The sequence below is a fragment of the Pezoporus wallicus genome, unplaced genomic scaffold, assembly GCF_028554395.1.
Source record: "Pezoporus wallicus isolate ANWC-B61680 ecotype Strahan unplaced genomic scaffold, APGP_CSIRO_Pwel_v1 contig_6597, whole genome shotgun sequence".
Classification (NCBI taxonomy): Eukaryota; Metazoa; Chordata; class Aves; order Psittaciformes; family Psittacidae; genus Pezoporus; species Pezoporus wallicus.
The window spans coordinates 75,463-101,910 of record NW_026635331.1 but is presented as its reverse complement, the minus strand read 5'-3'; the positions used below and the strand labels follow the sequence as shown (position 1 = coordinate 101,910).

Genomic DNA, 26,448 nt, shown 5'->3' with positions numbered 1-26,448 from the left:
CATGTTTTGCGCAAAGGATCCTAGGAGTGACAGAGGTCCTTCCCATCAAGTTCATGGGTTTGGATGAGCACCCATCTCTCTAAAACAGCAAGGTTCTAGTGAGCAAATGCTAAGGCCTTACCCAGCCTGGCGGAGAGCTGCCCAGCAGTGCCCAGGCCAGACAGGGTGCGTGGAGCCAGCCCCATGGTGAGGATACCGGCTCTGGGGCTCCAAGCTGCTCATGCTGGGGGGTGCAGAGAGCAAACATGGCCAGGAGACACGGTGGGGGTTGGGCAGTGCGGGGAGAACGGGTGCTGCTGGGTGGGACATAGATGAGAAGAGAAAAATCCTTCGGCTCTCTTACAGGAAGGAGCACCCGGAGTAAAGGCTGGGGACCGAGCGCTGCACCTGCTGCTTTGTAATACCCCCGGTCGTTATTGCTAAACACGGCCCTAGCCGCCCGCCCGCGTCTGAGCGAGGCCCCCCCGCAGCGCCTAAGGGAAGCGTTTCGTCCTTGCCTGCCCTGCAGCGGGGAGCCCCCGGCGGCTACGAGGGACAGCCCGGGGGCGGGTGTAAGGCGCTCCGAGCACCGCTGCAGACCCCCGCGGCCGGGTCCCGCCGTCCCCCGGCTCCCCTCGCCCGCCGCGCCGGTCCCCGGGCGGGCCGCGGGCGGGCAGCGACACCTGCCGGCGGGCGGCGGAGACGGGAGCCCGGGCGGGCACGGTGCTGGGGGAGAACCTGGCCCCCTGCCGGATGAGCTCCCGACCGCCCTGCAGCCTTGGGTGGGAGGGGGCGGCTGTGCGATCGCCCCTGGCCTTGTGGCGCTCCGTTTTCGCGGCGCTAAAAGGCAGCAAATTGAAACATCGAGAGAAAGGCGGGTGGGTTTAGGGGAAGGTGTCCGGGGCATCACCTGCCTGAGTCCTTTCAGCCGCATGCTGTTGGTCCGTTGCTGCAGGATAGAAACCTCAAATAAAACACATGATGTGCTTAAATCCTGAGATTCTGGTGCAGTATAGGGGGAAATTAATGCTGCCAGCTCCTGCTGTTCGTTTTGTGTGTCTAAAACCTCAGCTCCTCAGTCCAGAGAACTGTGTGAAACTGCTGCTTGCGAGAAAGGGAAATGGAGAGAAAATACACTTGTCTCCATGATGGGGGAGAAAAAGTTTAGAAAAACATGACTCTGAAGTTATGTGTCCTGAATGGTACCCAGCTTTATCATTGTGTTATTAATGAGTGGCAAAGTGCTTTTGCTTTATCTGCCAGGGGTTTTGCCCTCCGGGAGAAAAGAGGAACCTGCTGCTCAGTCGCTGTGAGCTTGGTCATAAGCATCTTTCCAAGGACTCTTAATTTCTTCAAGCTCTAGTCTTCACCCATAAACTCAATGCTTGTTCTTAATGAGCCTTTATTTCCTTTGCCTACGGATCACCATGAGTAATGAGGCCTTCTTTCTCCCTTTGCACAGGAGCAGCATCAAGTGGGGTTGTCCCGGACCGCGGGGCCTATGCAGCCTTCTGTCCCACCGGGCTCCAGCAGCGTGGTCACAGGCACGAGCTCTGGGGGTCCCTTCCTAGGAAACCAACCTCAAGCAGCCATCATGAAGCAGATACTGATTGAGCAGAGGGCCCAGCTCCATGTGATAGAACAGCAAAAACAACAGTTTCTAAGAGAGCAAAGGCAGCAGCAGCAGCAGCAGATCCTGGCGGAGCAGGTACAGTACCCATTTGTCTCAGGTGCTGCAGTGCATGCTGATGTTTGAGCATGAGCACTCCAGGCAGTGCAATGCCAGTGCTTCTTTCTGTGTTTGGAAGTGCTCTCTCTGTAGTTCCCATCGTGGTATTTCAGCGAATGTTTTCAAAGAGGCATCTGTCTCAGGCCTACCATTAGCTTGGCAAATATTACCCATGTTCCCAGGGGTGAGCTTGACAGTCACATGGGATTTTAGACACCGGAAAAGTCAGCTCCAAGGGGAATGGCTTTAAACTGAAATAAGGTAGATCCAGATTAGACATTAGAAAAAAATTCTTCACTGTGAGGGTGATGAGGCACTGTCACAGGTTGCCCAGAGAAGCTGTGGCTGCCCCATCCCTGGCAGTGTTCAAGGCCAGGTTGGATGGGGCTTGGAGCAACCTGGTCTAGTGGAAGGTGTCCCTGCCCGTGGCAAGGGGGGAAGGAACCAGATGATCCCCCATCATGGGTGAGGCCCATTCAAGAGCCAGTCATGGGCTTGGCTGCTGAAGGCAAACCTGAAAGTGTTGAAGAAAATACAAGGCTGAGGCTAGCAAATGTGCTGAGGTAGATGAAAAGCAACAGTCACAGTGCTCAGGCTTCTAGCTTTTGGGTGTTTTGTGCCTAACAAGGTTCCCTTTACCTTTTTGATAGCACATATTTATGAACATAGGGATTAGTACTTGCTTCTTTCCCATCTTTGCCACTCTCTTACTTCCATCACACATCCTTGGTTTTGAACACAATGTTTGTACAGCTGCAGATGAAGCACCAAGACGTGTCCTTTCAGTAAGTGCTTAGTTGAGTATACCCTAGGCTTTGAAAGCTCTGGTAAACACACTCTCTGTTTTTATAATCAGCTCTTGATTCTGTTTTAGATGCATGAGTACTCATAGCAAATAACCACAGAGGAGCAGTGTGGGCTGGATCAAGGGAGGGAGGCCTTTTACCTGCTCCCCAAATACCATTACCTGAAGCACAATGGCCTCAATAGCCATTTCTGTTTTGGCTCAGGGCTGATCCTAGGCTGCAGTGCTGAGGTCAGGATGCATTACTCCTTGCAGCTGAGTGTTTTGAGTGCCGAGGTGGAGGAAAGTCTTGTCCCAGGAACACAAATCCCTAAACCTTGGCAGGGCTGGGAGAGGGACAGGGTGTGCAGCTACAGTTGGACCTAGGTGAGCAAAGTTTATTCATATCCCTCCCTCTCCTTTCAGCCTGAAGACAGTGAAGTTCACGCTGTAGAGGTCAAGATGAAGTGGCTGTAAGCAAGGAGAGATGATGTTAGCCTCAGTGCTTATTCCTTTCTGAACCAAAAGGACTCTGTGCTGAGTAGCCCAAGTGCTCTCAGGAGGACTCTTCAAATGGCTCTGCTTGTCTCTGCAGAGTGGCTTGTTAGATAAGAAATGCGGCAGTTCTGCTGCAATACTTTTGCCAGCAACCCCTTTCGCAGCTCACTAATTAACCATCTTTTTCTGTCTGCTCTCTTTCCCTTGTTCATTTCCAGCAGTTGCAGCAGCAGTCACATTTGCCTCGGCAGCACCTGCAGCAACAGCGGAGCCCATATCCAGTGCAACAGGTCAATCAGTTCCAAGGTAAAAGTCAAATTCTTTTTCCTATATTGGAGCCAACGTATTGCCCCTGTAGCAGGCATGTGAAAGCTCATGTATTTTGTGGACACCAGGGTTTAAGCAGTGTGCCAGAATAGGAAGACAGGCCATTGCACACTTGCACATACCACATGTTTTACCAAAGGGGAATGCCCAGGTTTGTGTGTTTAGTTGAGTTTCCAATTTCCCCTCTGCTCCCCTCAGCAGAAGCTGCAGTTGTTATTTGACATCTGTTTTGCCTCTTTCACATCTGGATCCTATGGTTTTATCTTGTTTGACTCAACTCTCATTACGCTCTTTTTCTTTCCCACCTAGTGTCTCTCACTGTATCTTGGTGTTAGCCCTCTTCATCCCCCACTTTATAGTTTGATAAGCAGAAAATTTCAGAGAGGTCATCCTTATCTGGAGAAGTGACTGATAAATGTGAGAAATATCTGTCAGTGAAATATCTGACATGGAAATGGAGGATTTTAATGAACTCAAAAAAGCTCAAAGAGTATTCAGTGTGTTCACAGATAACTGAATAATGTAAGTATAGTCATTTTGGCTTAGAAAAATAAGTTAATTCTGAGCTTTTTTAGGTACAAAGCATCAGCTAAATGTCTTCACTAACCGTGGATTCTAAATAGACATGAAGCAAACATGCACCTGCCTGTGTAGTTATGATAGTGTCATGTAACTGCAAGAGAAACCAAGGAAGGCAAGCGGATTGCAGTTCTCCTACCCAGGAAGCCAACAGGCAGTCACATCTTCTGCCAGTATATATCAGAGTGGCTCCTTCTAATTGCCTTCTCATTCATCTTTGGCAGCATAAATTCTGGATAAAATTATTTTTTTCCCCCTAATAATGCATTTGCAAAATCCAAATATACGTGCACACTGCCACACATTGAGATGCACATGTAAAATCTTTCTGCATTAATGCTTCTTTGAAACCTTGCCTTCATATGTATTATTTAAAAGAAATGGAGAAGAGAGTTTAGGCTAATCTGACAGAGCAAGGAATTAATTTTCATAAATGAGCTGATTTAAATATAAATATTTCACTATTTTTCCTATTTTGTCACAAGGATGTAATCCTGTGCAGTAGGTTATGTGCAAATGAGACCAGAAGGTGGCCCAAAGTCTTAAAATCTGTTGCATCTCTCTTTTAACTACTCCTTGTCTGATCTCCTGTCTCTTATGCCAAACATGATAGTTAATGGAACTAGTGTGTGAACGACTTGCTGGTGGTGACTCCTTTGGAGGTGTTCAACTGCCATTTTCAATTTAAAAATAGCTGGAAATGCATTATGTAAGGGTTTGACATTGCCTGTATCTTCAGCGCTTGCTGGAGGCACTGTAAAATAAGGCTGCCTCTAATCACAGGAGAAGGAGGTGATCTAAATGAACAAAAATCAAGGGCACCCCAGTGCCAGTCATTATGGAAACAGTTTGCTATCATGGAAAAAGTAAAAGCTGCCACTCCGTTTGCCCCGTTCAAGCAAGATCCAGATAGTGTCTCTTCATGCTACAACGTGTTTCATTTATCTGTACACTGGAGCTAAAAGCATCCTCCAGAAGCTTATCCTGCTGTGACAGAAAGGCAGTGTAGCCATCCTGTTCATTATGTGCAAAACTGGAGAAATGGCACTTCCTTTCTTCATTCCCATTCCTCACAGAAGCCAGGCCAATGTAAATGACAGGGCCCAGTACTCTCTGTTCTCCATGGATGCTGTCTGCCACCAAGGAACAACACATAGGGGCCAAGTTAAGAACACTCAGATTTTGTTGCACAGTTCGCGGCTCTTAAAACAACCATCTCATACTTACATCTTGCATTTAGTAATGTGTGAGCTGGATGTAATTGTGTGCCTCACCCTCTCACAGCTTCACTAGCAGGGTATTGTATGTAGTTGAGGATGGTAGTGACTCAAGGCCACAATGAACCCATGGCGTAATCAGAGCTCCAGTGATTGTTTTTAAATAACGACAGTAAATACAGAGGGATATTGGCTTCCCAGGGATCGATAGCTCCCGTCACCCCTGAAAGGAAGACACAGGGATGGTTCAGCTATCTGCCACGGTGTGGAATTTAACGAGGTTAGGATTTTCTGGTTTCCCATCACTGGCCTAAGGTGGAGTAAAATGTGCTTATACTATCGATTCAGTAATACACTCTCCCTGCTGTAAGTGTCCACAAAAAACAATTTTTCTTCTTTCCATGGACTTAATCAGTAACAATGATATAGAAAATCCATTCATTTATGCCTCCTGAGCTATTAAAAAATTGATTTGCCTTCTGAGTCTGACATTTCCATTTTCAAGGCTTACTTTTGAAAGACAATGGAGATATTTAAGAGAGAGCTTCAAATGGTAAACTGAAGTTCAGCTGCTTTGCTGCCATTGAAGACCACTGGAAGCTTCCTCACTTACTAGAAGCTGAATTAGGCTTATCTGAAGAAGATAAGTGCTACTGAATTACAGTGTGGATGCAACTTTGAAGTCTTAGGGACTAATTTTTTCATGGGGGAGGGTGCACATTGTCACTGGTCCTGGATGAAAAAATACACACAAAAGGAAAGAATCAGGTTTAGTTTTGAAAGGGCACTTTGACTCCCATGTCACTTCTTAAAACTTTAATCTCTGGTGCTAGTGAGGTAAGAGAAAGGCAGGCCTGTTTTAGTGCTGCATCTTCTGTGTCTGCCTAGCTCAGGCACCTGAGCAGTTATCATCAGGGAGGCAACCATGGCTATAATCATGCACTTGTGCTGCCTCAATTCTTCAAGAATCTGAAGCCATGAATCCCTTTGGGTGCATATCCCCAAATTGTTATAATTGAGAATTACTTAGAGAGTAAATCATTGACCTTTTAACCTTGCCAGCCTCATTTTAGGCCTTAAGGGAAATTAGCCTACTCGCCTGCATTGATGGTATTCTCTGCTGAGCAGCATACTGCTTCACAAGTAGAATACCTAATGCAGGCAGTGATTCTTGATTAGGGTAGCACTTGAGCTGTTTTGACTGTTGACTTCAAGGGGAGGGGACTTGTCAGGTCAAGACAGAGGCTGCAGCCAGTGTGAGGTGGGGAACGCATCACCTCTGAAATGCAACTAACATTAGGCAGCAAGCATACCTCCCAAGGATGGATAACCTTCTAGCTCTGCTAATCTCCATGGGAAACAATAACTTCTTCACTCAGAAAGCACAGCCATCTGAAATCCTGCTGTGGTGCAGAAGGCTGCTACAGATTCTCTGTTATCGTTAATTAAGATTTACAAGGTTGTGTTTTTTAATTCCCTTCCTTCCTTTTTGGTGTAGGTTCTCCCCAGGATATAGCAGCTGTAAGAAACCAGGCAGCACTCCAGAGCATGAGGACATCCCGAATGATGGCGCAGAACGTGAGCATGATGGCAATGGGTCCCTCCCAGAGCACAAGCACGCTGCCCTCGACCGCAGGCCAGTCAGACATGGGCATGGCTCCTTACAGCAACGCCTCTTCCAGCCAGCCGGGAATGTACAGTATGAGCACAGGGATGAGCCAAATGTTGCAGCACCCAAACCAAAGTGGCATGAACATGGCACATAGCGCAGGCCAGGGAACAAGGCAGCCTGCCTCTGGACAAGCGGTGGGAATGGTCGGCAATTTTGGTCAGAACATGATGGTAAACTCTGCTCTTCCCCAGCACCAGCAGCAGATGAAAGGAGCTGGGGGCCAGGTCTTACCCAGGCCACAAGCACCACGACTTCAAAACCTGATGGGGACTGTCCCTCAGGGAACACAAAACTGGCAGCAGCGAGGCTTGCAAGGTATACCTGGAAGGACTAGCAGTGAAATGGGGCCCTTCAATAATGGCACAACGTACCCAATGCAGTCTGGGCAGCCACGGCTGTCCAAGCACCATTTCCCACAAGGGCTTAATCAGACAGTTGTGGACACAAGTGGAACAGTAAGAGCCCTGAACCCAGCGATGGGAAGACAACTGCTGCAACCACTACCTGGGCAGCAAGGTGCTGGCCAGGCAAGGCCAATGGTGATGCCTGCAATAAGCCAAGGTGTCCCCACGATGTCTGGCTTTAGTCAGCCTCCAACGCAGCAAATGGCAGGTGGTAACTTTGCTCAGAGTGGCCCAGGGCAGGCCTACGAGAGGAATCCCACTCAGGACTTATCTTACAATTACAGTAATGAAGGAGCAGGGGGGTCATTCTCCAGTTTAGCCGAGGGCGCAGACCTTGTAGACTCCATTATTAAGAGTGGACCAGGGGATGAGTGGATACAAGAACTTGATGAGCTGTTCGGAAACCCCCAGTGAATGGGCTTGTATAGTCTGGAGCTTTGGTTGTTCCATCTGAAAAAGCAAAGAGAGTTGGATGTCTCCCCATCCTTGGATTGTTGGAGTTTTTGTTTGAATTGGTTTGGTCTGGGGTTATTTTGTTTTCTGCTTGTTTTTTTTTTATTGTGCAAACTGAGCTGATCTGTAGCCAACTTTGGAAGATTCAGGGATGATGAAAACATCGACATCCCAGGACTTCCACCAAGCAATCTGTGTTGCGTGGCAGCACCCACTGTGTGTGTGGGGAGCAGGGGGCAGGATGGGGAAACTGGAAAAGCCAGCTGATGCCTCTGGTTGGGAAAAAGTGTTCTTTCCCACTGAAACAAGGCTTCATTGCACAGTGGTGTGGGGTGGTCCCAATCTCTCCCACCTCATGTAACTGTAAACACTGCAGCTTTCAGGGGAGCAGATGAAAACAGGCAGGAGCAAAGCCTAAAGATGTCCATGAGTGATTGCACGAGCCCTGGTTGGAAACAGGTTTAATCCCAGGAGCAGGCAGGTCTTGGTGAGCCATAGCCAGGCCCACAGGGCTGGCTCTGGGCTGTCACAAGGAGATGTGAAGCACACACTTGACAAACCTAAACAGTCACAGGGAGGTCACCATTTTCACCACAGAGTGATAAAAATCCAATAAAGGTGTAGGAGAACATGAACATGGCAGCATGGTGAGGACAATTTGGTTATGGGACTGCTGCTGGATATGGCTTAGGGGGGTGGGTTAACTTAATGAACTGATTAATCCCCTTGGGACTCACAATAGTGCTTCCTTGTCAGAGTGCTTTGGCACATATCTGTTGCCTGGGGATGCAGAACAGCAGCTATGAGTGGTGTTGAAGGGCTAAGAGGTACCAAGAGACATCAGCTCAGGTCCTCAGCATGTTGCTCTCTCTCGTTCCTCCCGAGTATGTTTTCAGTTCACTTCCTTCCCTTCTTATACTTCAGTGTAAAGCAAGGTGAGTTGGCTGCACTTTATTCAGGTGAGCAACAACTGCCACAAAGGGGCAGGCAGGGGAGGAGAAAACAGTCAAAAGAAAATGTACAGGGAGGGTTTGGCATGTGGAATGAGTTCCTCCTCTCCTCTTGAAAAGCGCAAGTTTGTCAGGCAGGATTACCCTGGGGTGTGTGGGCTATCGATGTGGCATTATATGCAACCTGAAATCAGTTTTAAACAGATGTTTGGTTTAATCTCTCTGGTTTGCTGGAGTAAAGTTCACTGCAGTATTGGAAGAACAGGGACCAATGAAGGACTACTGTAAAGGTCATTGACGAATGGGTAAAATCATTGATGTAGTTATTACAAACATGGGGTCTGCCCAAATAAGCTGTTAGTTAATACCAATGTATTCACTGTCTCCACTGTGTGGACAAGTGCTGAGCAGCACTACAATGAAGTTGTGATACGTCTTGCACACTGAGGCGTCAGCCATTCTGAATGTCTAAAGCAGCAGTTCCCAAGCTGCAGCCTAAGGCCGAGGTAAGCTGTCCTCCAAAACTGACCACCTTGCAAGTGTTTTCAACTGTGAGCTGTTTACCAGGTTATGTAGTGGTGCATAAAATGTTAATGTGATCCATAGTCAAAAAAATTTGAGAACCTCTGCCCTAATGTTGGCCTCTGCAAGTCTTAAGATGTGCTCTGCAGTGGAAGTGCCTCTGGTACCACTGCCTACACCAACTGCCCAGCTACCAATTACCTCCTTGTGCGCTGCTCTACTTGGGGCTGGCGATGTGAAGTGCTGAAATCCAGGGATGCTGAGGAGCTTGGCATCCTGTGTTTTCAAGTCCTGCCTTTCCCTGTGGAGCACAGACATGCATCACATTAAGGGAGTATGAGAAAAATGGGCCTGGAACCACCTCAGAACCCTGTTATGGTTCTCTTTTGTGCAGTAACCCCTTGCAGGGCTTACCTAGGTGAGAAGTGTCTTTTAAATGCTATAATGCAGACAGGGCAAACTGCACTTTTTAAATGCTTTAGTTACATCTCTTTTAGCTAACCCCTTTTTAAAGCACAGAGTGAGGACCTGTTCCAGTTCCTGCTGAAGGTGATAGAAGTCTTCCTGTCCACTGCTTCAGCAGGAGCCAGGGCAGCCCCTAATTCAGTGAAGGAGAGCACCAGCCACAGTTTTCAGTCCATCTTATGGGTAAGCGGCTCTTGGTGGATGGAAGAGACAGGCAAAGGAGAGAAACGGTACCCTGAGGGGATGAGGGCATTGTGCGTGTGTGTCTGTGTGAGTGTGTGGGTGAAAGGAGAGATGGGCTGGTGTGGCGCAACCTGTCCTGTGTGGCAGAGGTATGCCGGGATGAGGAGGCAGTGAGCCGACAGCACTGAGGCTGGCACAGCATCCCTTCCTTGGGTGCCAGTGATCAGGGGTCGCCTGCCAGCACAGAGCTGCGCAGTGCGGGGTTAGAAACACACAACCACCAAGTGCAAATCCGTGTGTGTCAGGGAGATACGGGCTTTGGTGAATAAATAGTGGTGAAGACTGAGTCTCTGTTGTCTTTGTAAAGCTTCCTCCAAATACTCTGTTCCGGGACCAACTACTACTATTAGATTTGGGGTTTTTTTTCTTTCTTACTATGGTGCTGATGTATATGTAATGTTAAAAAAAAAAAATAAAAGTTATTTGTAAATATGTTTTTACAATTCTACAGATATCTCTGGGTCTACTATCTGTAAAATATATACATATAAAAATATATATATATACTGTTTGTTTAAAATAGAGTATTTTTATTTCATTCCTTAACTCATCCTTACTGCAGTGGTATTGCACTTCAGATGACGTCTAATTACTAATTTGTACTGTATCCCTGACAGCAACTTGCTCCATTTTACTCAGATTTTTCTAGTTTTCTGTTTTTACTTTGTACATTAAGCATTGCTTATTTCCTCTTAAGACCTGTACAGAGCTCTGGAAATGTAGAGAAAGACCTGATGTTAACGTACCACTTTTAAAGAAAAACAAAACAAAACAAAAAAAAAGAACACCCCAATAAAAGATGGTTATCTGACTCATCTACCAGGCTGGCTTATAGGGTCATCTCGCCCCACTCCTGCGCCACGGTGGGTGATGTTCTGGGGGGAGGAGGGAAGCCAGATCCAGAGCTGCCTGACTGCACCCTGCAGAGCTGCCCTTGCCTGCCCAGAGTCAGGTTGTTACAGGCAGGGTACAGCCTGTGCCGGGTGTACTGGAGCAGCTCACAACACGGAGGGCCCGGGGGGCAGGAGTCCTGTCCCTGAGATCTGGGGAGGGGAAGTGAGGGGGAAGAAAGGTGCAGGGTTGGACGTAGAGCTGGAAAGAAGAGATGGGGGAACTGACGGAGTGTGAAGACACATGCTTAGAGTAGTTCCCTACTTTCCACTACTACAGTGTGAGAACCGTGTTGTCAGAAGCCCATTGGAAAGCGCATTAGACCTGTTGAATTTATATAAATTAAGATAAACATGCTGCGTGGCCTCAAGGCTCAACACTGACTGCTCTGTATCTCCAGCCTGCCAGGGAGTCATGGGGAATCAGGCACTGGATCTCTGTTTGCACAGCTTGCTCCTCAGGATGTAAGTGGGGCTTGGTTCCATGTACCACCTTTAAGGTGAGCTTGCTCTTCTCTCCTTAGTGTCAGTCCTTTACCATTCATTCTAGATGTGGAAAATGGGGCAAAAGAAGGAGGCTGGCACAGATCAGAGCAGTTTGCCAGAGCTCCTCCTCAGCATTTGCTGGCAGAGCCTTTGCTGAGAAAAGATGCTTTCAGCAAAGAGGCCCCTAAGTACTGACTGGCTCTGAAGCTGCAGCAGGGACCATCATCATTTCTGACTGTGACTGACAGATGAACATTTGCATCAACTCACAGTGTATGCTGAGTGTGCAGCTTGACACTGACTCCTCCATCTGCAGGCAGGAAATGGTGTGGCTCTCACTAGATTTAAACTCAGTGCTGAATCTGACAGCATCCATTTATTACAGGTGTATTTTGTCTTTAATTATAGAGGAGTCAGTCTTCAAGACTTCCGCATTGTAGGCATTCTGTCCTGGCTTAGTGGGGAAAAAGACTCAGAAGACAGGTGGGATCCTCAGCTCTGGGCTGACTTCTGCCCTCTCATTAGCTGGTACAGCTCCTAAAACATTAGGTTCATGTTTCTTCCCAGCACTCTAGATTTGTGCTGCTGGATGATACTTTGCAGCCTCACACCTGCATTTCTTGGCATGTAACATTGTCCCTGTGTGACAGCAGTTTATTCCTTTCTATGGAATAGGACAGAACAGCACAGACTAGACTAGTAGATGGGGCATGGCAAGCTGTCTATAAACATGCCAGAAACTACAGCAGGTAAGCTTGGAATGGGATAACTTCAGAGGGAAAGACATATTTGATTACAGCTAGCCACCTCTGGGCCTCCTCTGGTGGGTATTTCATGCCTGTTGGGTAGTTTGGGCTTCTGTTTTGGTTTTGATAGTGGTGACAGCACTTTCTTCTGCCAGTGACCATCTGACAGCACCACTGGCAGGTGAGCAGGTGGATTTTCTGTCTTTCAGCCCATACAAAGAAAGGCAGTGGAAGTATTCCTGGTGATTTCTGTGGTGGTTAAATCTGGCCCTGTCGTGCTTTCTCCGTGGAGGTAAGTACTGGAGAGTTGCCCTTTCTGCAGCTCTATCAGCTCCAGCCTGTTCATGGTTCACCACCATGATCTGTCTTTTTCCCCTTGGCTGACATTATTGAACCCAAGTCTTGCACCTTTGCACTTGTTTCATTCTGTTGTTTCAAATGTCATTTCAGCCTTTGCCACCCGCAGGCACTAAGTTGTGTCTTTTAATCACAACCTGTTTCATTTGAAAGGTTATTATGAACCTGATCCAACAGAACTGTTTTCTGGTCAGGTTATCAACGACAATATACTTCAAGAAAGGCCATAAACATATTTAGGTTTGATACTAGGAAGAAGTTCTTCACTGTAAGGGTGGTGAGGCCCTGGAATTAGTTGCCCAGAGAGGCTGCAGATACCCTGTCCCTGGCAGTGTTCAAGGCCAGGCTGGATGGGGCTTGGAGCAGTCTCGTCTAGTGAATGGCAGGGGCGGTTGGAACTGAATGAGCTTTAAGGTCCCTTGCAACATAAACCATGATTCTGTGATTCAATGATGTTCATTATATTGACCTGACTGAACACCACTGTAAGTGTGCAGTATTTTGGCCAAATCATGTCTTCAGTGGCATGACGAAGAAAATCTCTGCCTGCTGGCCCTAGCGTGACTATATTCAACATTGCCTAAATAGTCGGGATTATCAGGAGGTACCAAAACAGGCATGACCTTGCTTCTCTGTTCTTCCACATAGTTTAAATTGACCATCAGCATACTTTGAGCTCATGGTGGTAAGCCATGCCTTTCCCCCCTTTAGCAGCAAACTGTTTTCATAGCCAGTTTGCTTTTCATTGTCATTTTATGATTCCCAGAGCTGTGGCCATGCTGGGATGTTTGTCTAGTCTGTCTCACACCCCAGCCATCTGTGCCTCAGGGGGAGACAATGCAGTAGACCCAATTGTTAGGCAAGCATCTGTGCTGCCTTTTTGTCTGGGCTGGCTCTCCCTCTCACAAGTGCTGCACTGCGGGTACAGCCTGTCTTCAGGAGGCTTTGTGTCAGGACTGGGATCTGCCTACAGGAGGGCCCCACTTCTACCAGAAGAGTGTTTGAGCATGTGTTGAACTGTAAACGTGCATATAAAATCAAAAGGGCTTCACTAGGGTCAAGTGCAGCTTTGAATGTTTTCCTGAAGAAAGCGGTGTTTCCAGACATGTTTAAACAGCCTCCTGCAGTGGGACTGGATGTACTTGGAAAACTGGGAACCTCGCAGCCACGTATCACATCGCAGTGTGTTTTTACAGTTGTGCAGAATGGATGGCACTGCTGGGAGAAGTAAAGAGGAGTAAAGGAACACTACAGAAGCATTGGCAAAGCTGAAGGACATTGGGTAAGAAAGATGGGCTGATGCTCGCAGTGCCAGTTGTAACTAAATTAGGAATTAATGGCTTTAGTTTGATGTAATTTGTTGAGGGTTTACTATACTGTGTGGGAAAACAGGACATTTAATTGCAACTGCAGATGTGACATGATATTCTGTCTTACTGACTTTTTCCAGAGTGTAGGGGAAGGAGAAAACACATACAGCTCAAGAAAAACATGCATTTTCCATTGCAATGGGCTGTTAGTAAAGAACTTTGAAGCTTTATTCACATGCAGCTTATCATTTTTTGCTGTTCAGGGAAAGCATCCATGTTACTTATTTATTAAAACAAAAATATTCAGAACCATTTACGGAGTTTCTTCATAATGCTGAAGTCCATGTATTCATCCAGAAAGCTGTTACCAATCCCTGCTGCACCCAGGGTTACCAAGCAAGTTAGAATTATCAAACTGAAATAAAACCCTGTTAACCTAGAAGTGGAAAGCAGAAAGATACTGTTAAGAGTGGTACATGGTATGTTTACAGTGAAGCTGCTTGTCCACACCAATTAAGAAGAGGTGTGTAGAATCATACAGGATCACTGCTGCAACGCTATCCTGCGATGTTTTGGTAATGAACCATTCCCACATCCAGCTGTTGCTAGGGAGGAAAGAGACTCCCAGTGTCCTCTCTTTGGGAAAACTCTCCCCAGTGTTTCTAAATATTCACATAGAAGTTAAGAACTTGCTCCAGGATGAAGCTACCTCATCCCAGTACCATGAAGGCCTGCAGGTAAAGCCACAAACAAGCTTGAGCACCTCACCACAACTCTAGGTGCAGGAATGTGGGAGAGAAGCCTTAGGGACAGAGGGGGAGCTGTCTATATCTCTTACATCCACATCTGTCAGTCGGGTACTTTCCACTGAGCTGGGAGGTCTGCTTCTGGGTTATCACTTTGACTTGGAGACTGATTTTTGCACCAGAAAAGGAAGAGCATTGATCCTAAAAAATCAGTGATTCAGGTACTTGCCAGGGATGGAGAGGATCAGGCTATTTTATTTGTACAAAATGGAAAACTCCCACAGAAGAGGCTGGGAGAGCCCTTCAGCTCTGCAACACTTTTTGAGCACATGTGAGCAGGGAGCTTCCCCTCCATGCAAACTCTCTCGGGTCTGCTCTCTGTTGCCTTGGTGCAGACTCTGGTGTGATAGGTGTATTTTAGGATTTGCTGCTGGGTTGGCCTCTGCCAGCAGAGCAAGCAACAAAAGGTGTCTTTGGAGAATCCCATCACATCAGTATTAGAGAGAGGTCTGGGGAGCTCATCAGCCTTTGTTTTATAGCTACCTATCCCCTTATCCACAGAGGTCGAAGAGATTAGGTGCTCAGGGAGCCTAAGAATCTCTCTGGTGCCTAAAGACTTGATCTAAGTAGTCTTTCTGGGCATGCTGCATCTATATGTGGATTTAAAAATGGTGAAGTACAAGATTTTCTCAGTTTCAGGAGAGTATGAAAGAAGTCTTTAGCTGAGCCCTTTAAGTGTCTGTTCGAGCCAGCTGGACAGAAGGATAGAGGATACAGCTATCCTTTTGCAAAAGTCACTCCAGCACAGAAACCAAGTAGAAGTGCATATTCCTGCTGTGTTCTTAAAAGATCCAGCCCTGGCAAATCTGAACTGCAATTCATGTAGTCAAGTGCTGAAGGAAGCATCGCAAACCAGCTCTTTGAGCGTGTGGAGCTGGTTTGTCTTTATAATCAGCACGGCTGTAGTCAGTGATTTCAGCTGAGAATCGGTGTGAAGACTAATTACCTCTGTGCTGGTAGTGCTGCTGAAGGCTTCTTGTATGTTTGGGGCCAGGTTCTGCCTGCCTGACTTGTGCTGACCTGTAGCTGAAGTACCCACTGGAGGTTAGCAGCAGGCAGGCCTGCAGCGGCAGACCTCGTGAGCAAAGCCATTTCCTAGGGCTGCCAGGCTGAATCTTGGCACCCTCTATTCTGCAAAGATAACAGAGTCTCACCAGAATGCAGAGCTCTAACAGTGAAGCCAGCCACTGTTCTCAGGCTTCCTTGAGAGGTTGAATCTATTGGTCTAAGAGTACTGAAGTAAAGCATGGGGAAGGTACCTAAAGAGGCCTACAAAAAAGCTGGAGAGAGACTTTTTACAAGGGCAAGTATAGATACAAGAGGGAATGGCTTTAAATTGACAGAGGGGAGATTTAGATTAGATATTAGCAAGAAGTTCTTCCCTGTGAGGGTGGTGAGGCACTGGCACAGGTTGCCCAGGGAAGCTGTGGCTGCCCCATCCCTGGCAGTGTTCAAGGCCAGGTTGGATGGGGCTTGGAACAACCTGGTCTAGTGGAAGGTGTCCCTGCCTGTGGTAGGGTGGTTGACACTGAATGATCTTTAAGGTCCTTCCCAACCCAAACCAAAACCATTCTATGATTCTGTGATGATTCTATGATTTCTTAAACAAAGGACTTGCTAGTTTGTTGATTAGAGTCTGTTATGCTCTACTTGTTCATTTATTTACATGGGTTTGCTCCCCAGACTTCTTTAATAGTTGCCAGTCTTGTGGCTGGTGTACACTGCATTGTTTGAATTAGAGCAGCTCTTAGTGGGAGATACAAAATTATCTCCATTTATTTGCTCTGGCAAACATAGTCTCTCCCTTCTCTTAAGCAACAGGTCTTCTAAAGAGGGTAAAGGGCTAGTGGAGACTGTAGTGAAGGAGAATGGGAACACTGGTACACAAGCTATAGAAAATAGCCCAGTATTACAGTCTTTTGTTGCTGCAGGATCATTCACTACAAAATAGTCTGATGTTTGCTATCTTCCTCTCGTAATATACATCACAATTCTTTTAATTTTACGATGAGCGTGTATTGTGTTATTTCCTTTTTATGACTGATACGTATGCTGGAAGAGGAGACTTAGGTCAGGACACAGAAGATGGTGCAGTGGCTTCAGTGAAACAGGAAATATACAGTGTGTTTGAGTGTTTCTAGTGGAGGGGTGTTTTACCAGTGTGCACGTTTGTTGAAGCAGAATTCATGTTTACGAGATGCTGTGCACTTGTAAACATGAATTCATTAACATGTTTATCTGAAGCTGTGTTCTCTTATCTGCTTGACAAAAGTTCATCAGCCTACAAGGCCAGATTTGCTTGCATTTTGTGTGGCTAGAGTAAAGCTTAATGTGACAAGCTGAAGAAAAAGGAAAATCTCAGCAGGTAGGCACAATGCAAGCCTTGCCTGAGCAGTCTCCCGTTCATTCTACGGCAGTCCTGAGCTGCAAAACTGCTCTTCTGTTTTCAGATCTCTCCAAGTCTGGCTGTCGTTCTTCTCAGTACAAAGCAGGCACCCACAAGGTGAGCATCAGACCTTTTCCCTCTTGTGACCTGTAGCACAGGCACAACTTAACCTAGGCTTCTATTGTAACAGCCAGCCCTCCTCCTGCTTCAGACCTCTCACTGACACTTTACACGTGTTGCATTCAGTTATAGTCACTTCCCATTGCCAGCCCTTGGCTCTCAGCCCAGCTTCAGACCACAGCCTGGAGCTTTTAACCTGCATTCAGTTGGTAACTCCTTACCTTCCTTTCACAGACAGTATGTAACCACAGAAGTACTTGTAGCGGGCAAACATGTACAGCACACCCAGAAAGGAAGCTAATTCTAATGAAGAAAAGATAGTAGGGAAAAAAAAAGTTAGAAAACTTCAAAATGAGTATTGTGAACACTAAAGTAACCATTAGGGTTAACCACTTTAATGATGTTTTCTATTTATATAGCTCTGGAGATTTTCATAGCTACCCCTACCCTGGGAGGTTCTTTTGGGAAAGAATTAGTATGTATGTATCCTTAAACGTTCATTGCAGGAGGCTCTTGATATGGGTTTACAGATAGAGGTGGTCATAGGACTGTCCAGAAAAATCTCAAAGCATTCCCAGAAAAGCAGCTCTAAAGACCTGACAGGAAACTGTAGCTCCCCCCCCACCCCCCGTTTGTCAGTTATCCCAGAGACAGAATAGTGGGCTGGAGCACTGTGGCTTGACCCAGCACTGTCATTTCTTATTGTTATGGCAGTTCATGCTAAAGGGGAGTGTTTGTTTTGGAAAGAGAATCTTATTTATGTTGTTAATAACCTGCTTTGCATTTATATAGCAGCTTTTATCCAAGAACATGAGAGAAGGCTGTAGTGAAGTTAGCTTTCTGGCCTCCCTGAGGGAAGAGTATAAAGTCACCTCCATTTGATAGATGGAGCAGGGTGTGTAGGTCAGTTGTATTATCCAGGACTAAGCAGTGCTAGTTAATTCTGTGTTCTTTCAAACACTGTGAGCAAGTATTACAGAGGACAGCTTTTACTGTGCTCTGGATTAACTCATATAAACATGCCTATAGGAGATACTCAGCTGAAAAAATGATTTAGAGGGGAGGTTAAAGCAATCATTTTTTTTACATGTGACAGCATCGTCTGTGTTGCTGGCTAGCAACTGTGATCTTCTTTGATTCAAGTGTCATTACTTCACATGCAATTTGTTGACTTAAGTGGTACTACTTTGAGTTTACATTGGATTTGCAAAAGAGATGGGACTGTAGCTATAAGAAAGCCTCAAAACAAAATGACATTTAGAAGAAAGCTTGAGAAAGGATGAAGCGGGCATGAGCTAGTTGTCCTTTCTCCAGCCCTCAGGCTTCATGCTTCTAAAAACATCAGCTGGGGAAGGTTTAAGAGAGCAGAGTTCAAAAGAGGCTCTGTCAAAAGTTTTGGTTCTATCAGAGTCCATCCCATGACTGTTAGGAGATAGCATGGACCGACCTTCAAAAGACCAACAGAGTGAGAGGTATGAAAGCTCGGTGGTGTCTGAACTCAGAACATATGGTAAAAAAATGCCCCCCGACAGGTGCCTGGGAAAACACAATAGGTTTTCAGGAGTCCCTGCTGCATACAAACAAATGAGTCATAGCCCAGTGGTAGTGTCATTCATCTGGGATGTAAAATCCCAAAGCTTTCCTGGCTTGAGCTCTGTCTCCACCAACCGGGGTCCAGCCACAGGGACGAGTGCTCTGACCCAAGTCTTTTCAGGCTGCCTTCTCCCAAGGGACGATAGCTATGCTTGATGTCCTGGTAGGACTGTCCCATAATGTGCAAATAGTTGCTCAGGGAAGCATCTGGGAGCTGCTTTTCTGAATGATTCACCCTGAAAATCCACTGACTGTATGACAGATGTGCCACATACTGGCTGCTTGGTTTGCACAGAAGTAAAAGCTGGTGGGACTATGTGAAATGCCATGGCTAAGTGGGGATTTCAGTGTCATAGAGCACTATTCTATGAAGGCTGTGCTAAGACAATGCAATTAAAAGGAGGGGAAAAGATGTCTACAGCAATGTGCCTTCTTATAAAATTAAAGTGTTTTAAAAAGTTATGTAAAACTTCTCGGACCAAGATAAAAATGAGAACTGTTCACCTTGATTAAAAAACCACCCCGCAGTCCAGAGGGCAGTCAGGAATATTGGGTAAAACTCCACACAGTTTTGTCTGCAGAATAAATTTGAAAGAACATCATTAGTCTGGAATGGAAAAGAACTATGGGTGGGATTTTCAAAGAGAATCAGCTTTGGCCTTATTTTACTGCCACTGAAGTGAATGCTATTGAATCCAGTGGGAGCATAATCAAGCCAGAATTAGGCACTCTTAAAAAATTTTCTTCTTTTTAATCTCAAATACAGATTGTTTGAAATATTTTCCCGGTACTAAAACTTGGACAAGGGTCTAGGGTCTGGATCCCAGCTACATTGAAATCAATGGGACAAATGATCCTGAACCAAGTGCCTTTGCAGCAGAGGCAGGCACGAATTCCAGCACATGAATGTGATGTTAATCACTTCTCTCCATACTCAGTATGCAAGTTTATGGGTCAGCATTCCCGGGCCTGCAAGAGGAAGCAGAGAGCTGTGCGTAGGCAGCTTGGATTGCTCTGCTGAGGCCAGCTGCCTTATGAAGTGCTATCAGGCACAGACAGCTCATGATAGATCTTCTTACGGCCAGGACCATAACAACTTTGTTTGTGGGCATTGTCAGTTTTCCCACCAATGCCTTCTTGGTTGTTCTGAATTAATTTCTTTTCAATTCATTAGGCAGCCTTCTATATCTAACATGTTCTGTTGTCTAACGTGTTGTCTGATGGCTATGCCTCGTTATTGTTAACCACTACAGCTACAGCAGATAGAATTGTTTGAAATAAATATAAATACTTTTGCATAGGGTCATTAGCTAATCACAGACTGAAGCCCTTTAGGAAAACAGTCTTCTTAGACAGGCTGTTCCACTGTTACTTACTGTGAAGACAGAGGTTTTCTGTGCTCTTGTCTTCCAGAGTTTGATGTCAGCCACAATCCAAGAACTGACAGCACAGCTTGCTAAATCCAGAACATTTGCATTCCTTAAGTTACAACACATTAGCTCTCAGCCCCTGCTCAGGTTTGGGTAATCTAACTGCCTAGTTTGATCAGAATTTGAGCAGTGACTGTTTTAAATGAGTTAAACTTACCCCTGAATGGTTTGAAAAGCAACCTGCTCATAATTTTTCTGTATTTCCTTTTGAGCAAAGGATGCAAAGAAAAGGAAACATTTCAAGACAATGTTTTTGCTTCTCTTCTGGACTGAATTGTTATTTATTGCCACCAAATTAATGATCTTGGGACTTACTGTGCACGAAATGTTCTGTCAAATTCTGGAGCTCCAGTGACAGCCGGGGAGATGACCTTGTGCTTCATTCTTGATTTCCCCACCAGCCAAGCAAAATGACCTGCAAGCAAGAATAAGGGCTCATGAATTACACAGTTCTTTGATTCAGACGCACCCCTAACATGTCAGTAATTTTTAAAAGAGAGATCATTGTTCTTCAGCTCTTTCCATTCCATTTGATAGAGACCAATAGAAGAGAAACTGTTTTTTTCCTACAGAAGTCTACATCTTAAGAGTGACACTCACAAGGAAGGGGGGAAATTGCTCTTTCAGGAATACATTCATTCTCTTTTTGTATTTGCTGCACTTGCAGTGACTTCAATATCTTTCTGCCTCACCTGAATCCTAGAGCTACACAGCCTAGGAGCAGTCCAGTCACACTGCAGTGGCACTGAGCTGCCTTAGCAGTACCTCAGTAACCAAATTGCACTGACAGAGGTGCTTGCTTGACGAACGTACAGTCATTTTGATTTAGTGACACTAAGAGCTGTGATGCTTTGAACTAAGGGGCAGTGTTACATCTTTGGAAACAAAAATCAGCTGCTTTTTTAAGGTTATTTACCCATATCTTATAGCACATGCATTTCCATCTATTGTCTCGAACTCTCAAAATACAGCATGTTGGAAAGAGCAGAGAGCTGCAGCTGGGGAGACTGTATCCTGTTCCCTGCTCTCCACCTCATCTGCTGGAGGGCTCTCAGAGCTATCTGTTGCAGACCTATGCTGTTTCCACCTCCACTCATTGGACCTGAAAGTATTTACCTGTCTTGTAAAAACCATTTTTAGAGCTCATGCAGTGCAATGAAGAAGACAGGTTCTTACTGTACAGTGACTAAATATCAGTTACAAAAAAAAACCAAACCAATCAAACACTATCTCTGCTCTTCTGATCTGTATTTCTAAGATCACTTCTGATGTATACATGTGTACCTCATTTTACTGATGTCCTTATTGCAAAAGTCTCCCCTTCAAAGTTGAACAAAGGCTTGCAAGGACAAAAGGCAATAGGCAGCGATTTTCAGTATGCAGCAGAGCTATTAGGCATCACCCTGTCTGATTTTAAAATTCTCTGGGTACCTGGAGTTATTTTTCCAGCCATGTCATAGCCACCCTCTATGAGACACCTCTTGCTGTCTGTCTTGTATGTAAACTTTTCCTGAATCCAGAAACCAGGCACCCACCTGAGTTCACTAAAAAGACTTGTCTAAAGGGGAAGCCTGGAGCACACCTTCTGTCCTCCCTTCTGGGAGCAGTGGCATTAAAATACAGCTGGAGAGCTTAGTGGTGCTGCCCTGTGCACTTCTTACGTCTTAGCCTTGTGGCAAAGCCTTTTCCCAAAAAAGCATTTTCCCTCCTGTCTTCTCCCCATGTAAGTAATTACGGGCTGTGCTCAAGTGACCTCTTACCCTTGCTCTCCAGAGACTAAACAGAGCATCTCAGGATCTCTCTGTGAGGCAGGTTTACAGGACCTTTCACTGTATTAGCATCGAGCAAGACCTCCTCTGCTTCCACCCTCGCATCTCGTGTTATGCCTGGTGATTCATCTGTTATTTGACACCTTCTAGCCCTTCAGAAAGGAAAAATGGTAGCAGGGAAGGTTTAGGAAACATGCTTCAGGGAGACTGAAACCCATGGATTCACAAGAATTACCTCTGAGAAATATTTTCCAGGAAAACTTAACTGAAAAGTTGCTTTTTAACTTCTGTCACCCTCAAAATAATTTATTTTTCATGACAAATGCTACTATGTCCTGGCAAATCATAGAATCACAGAATAGTTAGGGTTGGAAAGGACCTTGAGATCATCTAGTTCCAACCCTCCTTCCATGGGCAGGGACACCCTCACACTAAACCATGTCACCCAAGGCTCTGTCCAACCTGGCCTTGAACACTGCCAGGGATGGAGAATTCACAGCTTCCCTGGGCAACCCATTCCAGTGCCTCACCACCCTCACAGTAAAGAACTTCTTCCTTATATCCAATCTAAACTTCCCCTGTTTAAGTTTTAACCCGTTACCCCTTGTCCTATCACTACAGTCCCTAATGAAGAGTCCCTCTCCAGCATCCCTATAGGCCCCCTTCAGAAACTGGAAGGCTGCTAGGAAGTCTCCACGCAGTCTTCTCTTCTCCAGGCTGAACAGCCCCAACTTTCTCAGCCTGTCTTCATACAGAAGGTGCTCCAGTCCCATGATCATCCTCGTGGCCCTTCTCTGGACTTGTTCCAACAGTTCCATGTCCTTTTCATGTTGAGGACACCAGAACTGCACACAATACTCCAGGTGAGGTCTCACGAGAGCAGAGAAGAGGGGCAGGATCACCTCCTTCGACCTGCTGGTCACGCTGCTTTTGATGCAGCCCAGGATACGGTTGACTTCCTGGGCTGCAAGCGCACACTGAAGCCGGCTCATGTTCATTTTCTCATCGACCAACACCGCCAAGTCCTTCTCCGCAGGGTTGCTCTGAATCTCTTCTCTGCCCAACCTGTAGCTGTGCCTGGGATTGCTCCAACCCAGGTGTAAGACCTTGTCATGGTTAAACTTCATGAGGTTGGCATCAGCCCACCTCACAAGCGTGTCAAGGTCCCTCTGGATGGCATTCCTTCCCTGCAGGGTATCAACCGAACCACACAGCTTGGTGTCATCGGCAAACTTGCTGAGGGCACAATCCTCCCTGGCTTATCAGTCAAAGTGGTAGGTGAGCCGCAGTGTTTTGTGCAATTATGGTTTTAGCCAGCAATGAGTTCCTTGTTTTCTGGCCACACTGAACCACTCAATGCTTAGAACCAGCCTGGGACCAGTCTTTTTTCTACTCAGGAACTAAGGCAAGCCAACGCAGGTCATTGCATCCAAATCAGTTGAATAAGAAGATTAAGGCACTGTAGGAGCCAAATTGCTTTTGTTCAGTACAATTAACCAAAGCAAATTGTCAAAGCCATGGTTTAACCCTGGTCTCAGCTGTACATGATTTGCCCTTGTATTGCTTGGTGAGCAAGGCTTTGGTTTGAGGGGCATAGACGTAGGCATGGGAGACTGGCTGACCATAGGCAGAAACAGGCTGTGCTATTACCATAGCACAGCTGACCATCATAAAGCCTACTTCTTTAGTGGCTTCCACTGTGATTGATGGGAACTTTGAAGCTGGGGCAAGTGGGCTTTTATATGCCATTGAAAACCGAGCTCTGGCATGGGAGAACTAAAGTCATGTCTGTCACCTTCAAAGAAAAGGTGAGCCTGGTGTGCCGAACAAGACATGTGCCAACCAGGGGCTCAAAATGAGCTCAGGAGAGGAATAATTACTGTATTTTTGTTAACTGCATAGGACTCGCCTTCTAATTCCTTTCTGGTGAATGGAAAGTAGCGATCTAACTCTGAACTTGAGTTTTGTGATTATGGTTTAGCAAGGACTAAAGTACAGAATAAAGCAATGGGAGAGCTCTTCTGTCCCACCCACCAGAAGGCCTGTCATGGGGACTCCAGAAAGCATTGCAGTAGGAGTAAGCAAAGACTTTCATAGCCTTTTCTTCCTCATGTACCAAGTTGTTAAATTCTAGCAGGCTAAATTACATGATTGAGGTAGTTACAAAGTATGCTTGACTTGCCTTTGTTTGCCTTTTTTTGCTTTCATTTTCAGGTAGCATTTATGGTTACTGAGTTAATATCTTTAGTCTGAAAATACGGGACAAAGCAGGCTTCCATGGACCATTGCTCTCAAACATTTTATATGTGTTAAAAAGCCTGTAGAGAAGCTGCTACCTGTGTCACAGTACATGATGGTGCATGTTAATCTGCACAGCCTGGCCTAACAACCTTTAAAAAAAATCAAATGTCTTTTTAATAATGTCTTGCTAGGTCCTGGAATTATTAAAAGGGATTTAAAAAGGTGCTAGTTCAGAGAGATACTTCAAATAGAGGAGTAGTGGGACTCCTGTCCTCCCTGTACTCTCCTGTATCAATAACTAGGATTCATTCTGTCCTTTCATTGGATTCCCTTGTTTTCCCATCGCTGTACAAAACACTAATCTCTCAAGCAAATCTTAGCTGCTTAAAACTAGATTCATGGCTGGAAACCACTTCTTGCATTGTATCTGCTCTTTCTTTCTACCCTAGAGAATTTCTTGCAGAGATTAATCTTTGACTGACCTGATTCCTTGAATAACTCATGGTTCTGAGACACTAAACCTCATACCTCTGACTACTGCTAAGTGAAACCTGACTTGCAGCACTGCTTCATGGAGATCATACTGCCCATCAGCACCTCCCTAACTCAGGACCAGAGGTTCAGCAGAAAAAATAGAAGAGCAAAGAGAGCACCCAGTGCTGTGCATGTGCAGCGTATTTTGCTCACAGCAAGTGTTCACAAGTTGAGTTAACCCCCTTGTATGAACTGGTTATAACATATGATTATGGTGCCAGTTTCACAATGTTCATTTGAACTCTGATAAATTAAGTTGTGTTGGTTTGCCCATGCTAGAAAGCATGCTGACAGTAAGCCAAGCTGTGATGAATTAAATCAGATCAGCACATCAGATTCATACACAGGTTTCTCTTTGGGCTTGAGGTCAGACTGCCAGCATAAATTCAAAACCAGGTTATCTTGTCTTTTATGTCCTTTTAACTAAGATAAACTACTATGGATTAACCACCACAAGGAAGAACATAGGTGTTTTCCTCCTCCCTTCACAGTTTCAGTATCTTACAATTCCTTGAATTTTCAAACTGCAGCCCTTGTCTGGATAATGTTTGGTTTTGATCCTCCAAACTTTTACATTAAAAATCAAGGCAGGCAAGTTGAACTTTCACAGAAGTTGATGATAAATATTGCCACCAGACAGAAATGTTCTGTGACGATCACAGGGAAGGTTGTAGCTGATCTGATAACAGAAAAAGTGAATGTAAGCTTTAGGGCTTTTTATTTGCCTTCTGTTGTGTTGCACTTCTTTTAATCTGAAAAGGTCCCATTCTCAAGATTATTTTCTGCCAGGTACAAATGTTATTTCTTAATCTCATACTAGTATAGCACAAATGTCTTCAAAATGTACCTTGTTTCCTGGTGTAAACACAACTGTATGAATCGACATATTTCAAAGACAATAATGACAAGCATTAAAAAGACTACTGCAGTTTGAGACTGATACACGGCAAAAGAGGATCTCAAACTTGACCACTTCTTCCCCTAGTCCTTGATTCTCAGAGGCATATCAGCAGGGCATAAAATAAATCTGTTTAGATCTTAAAGAAATGTAATGATGAGGACATAATATGGAATATCTCCTATTATTGCTGCCTGGTGTAAAGGTTTGCTGCTTTCTTTCATTTCAGATACTTAGTATATATCTCTATTTCAGCAAACAGCTTTTACAGCGCTTTCAATCCAGCACTGAGGCATCTGATTTCATAAATTTACTCTCACTTTAGAGTTTTCAGTTGTATAGGTGCCTAAATAAGAACCGAAACCAAGACACGTGTGGCTTTGGGGTTACTTCATGTCTAGCTACATGCTCTCACAACAGCATGATTCCAAAAAGTCAGCAAACAAACCAGAACTGAAAACAAATCAGTTTCTCCCACAGGGAAAAGTAATCTATCACAGTGAGCCAGCTCTGTCTCAGACTGCAGAGAGAGTAAACAATGCTCTGGTGAGAAAATCTTTGGAGTTCTTGGGAATTAAAGTCACAGAGCAGCCAATTTACCATTAAATAATTCCCAGTGCTTCAGAACTGGTAGAAGCCTCCCCCAGCCCCAGCCACGCAACCCCACACATCTTACATTGCTGGAGGGCGGAAAGAAGAGAGACAGCCGCAAGGAAAATTAAATCACCAGCCATGTTCCCACCAGCTTCCGTGTGCAAGCAGGATGTGTGTATAGGAGAGCTTGAGTGAGCAATGAGGAAAAACAACAGGTGGGAGAATTACAGTGCTTTTCAGCACTGCAACAAAGGTCTGCCCAAGAAATAATACAGCCTAACTTTTTAAATCAAGAGTGCAGAATTATGGCTGTTTTTCACTGCCGTTCAGATGCAGTTAGCCAGCCCTGCCTGCTTCTTGCTGTGTGAAAGTGCCGAGAGAACAAAACCAGCCTTCCCTGCCTCTGTGGATTCAGCTGATCTTTTCTGTCTTCAGTTTCAGCTGCAATCTCTTTGGGGGTGAGGTC

At 45.5% G+C, this 26,448-nt stretch overlaps 2 protein-coding genes across 5 annotated transcripts in view; one reads left to right on the top strand and one right to left on the bottom strand.

The window, feature by feature from the left end:
* The window catches only part of MAML3 (mastermind like transcriptional coactivator 3), a 278,034-nt gene extending 268,823 nt beyond the window's left edge, over positions 1–9,211 (top strand). For 3 of the 4 annotated variants that reach the window (XM_057419002.1, XM_057418993.1, XM_057419017.1), the window contains 3 exons: positions 1,442–1,687; positions 3,209–3,296; positions 6,612–9,210. In XM_057419002.1, the coding sequence (XP_057274985.1) occupies positions 1,442–1,687; positions 3,209–3,296; positions 6,612–7,603 (1,326 nt within the window). In that variant the 3' untranslated portion in view covers positions 7,604–9,210. Of the gene's footprint in view, positions 1–1,441; positions 1,688–3,208; positions 3,297–6,611 lie in introns of all 4 variants that reach the window. The other variant, XM_057419010.1, reaches the window with a different exon arrangement.
* A 4,618-nt stretch (positions 9,212–13,829) lies between these two features.
* On the bottom strand, positions 13,830–26,211 carry MGST2 (microsomal glutathione S-transferase 2). The gene is made up of 5 exons (XM_057418925.1): positions 26,065–26,211; positions 20,262–20,361; positions 19,021–19,091; positions 17,145–17,226; positions 13,830–14,047 (listed from the first exon to the last, which is right to left on the bottom strand). The coding sequence occupies exons 1-5, from the start codon at positions 26,120–26,122 to the stop codon at positions 13,915–13,917; spliced, it is 444 nt and encodes a 147-aa protein (XP_057274908.1). The 5' UTR covers positions 26,123–26,211; the 3' UTR covers positions 13,830–13,914.
* Positions 26,212–26,448: the final 237 nt, after the last annotated feature.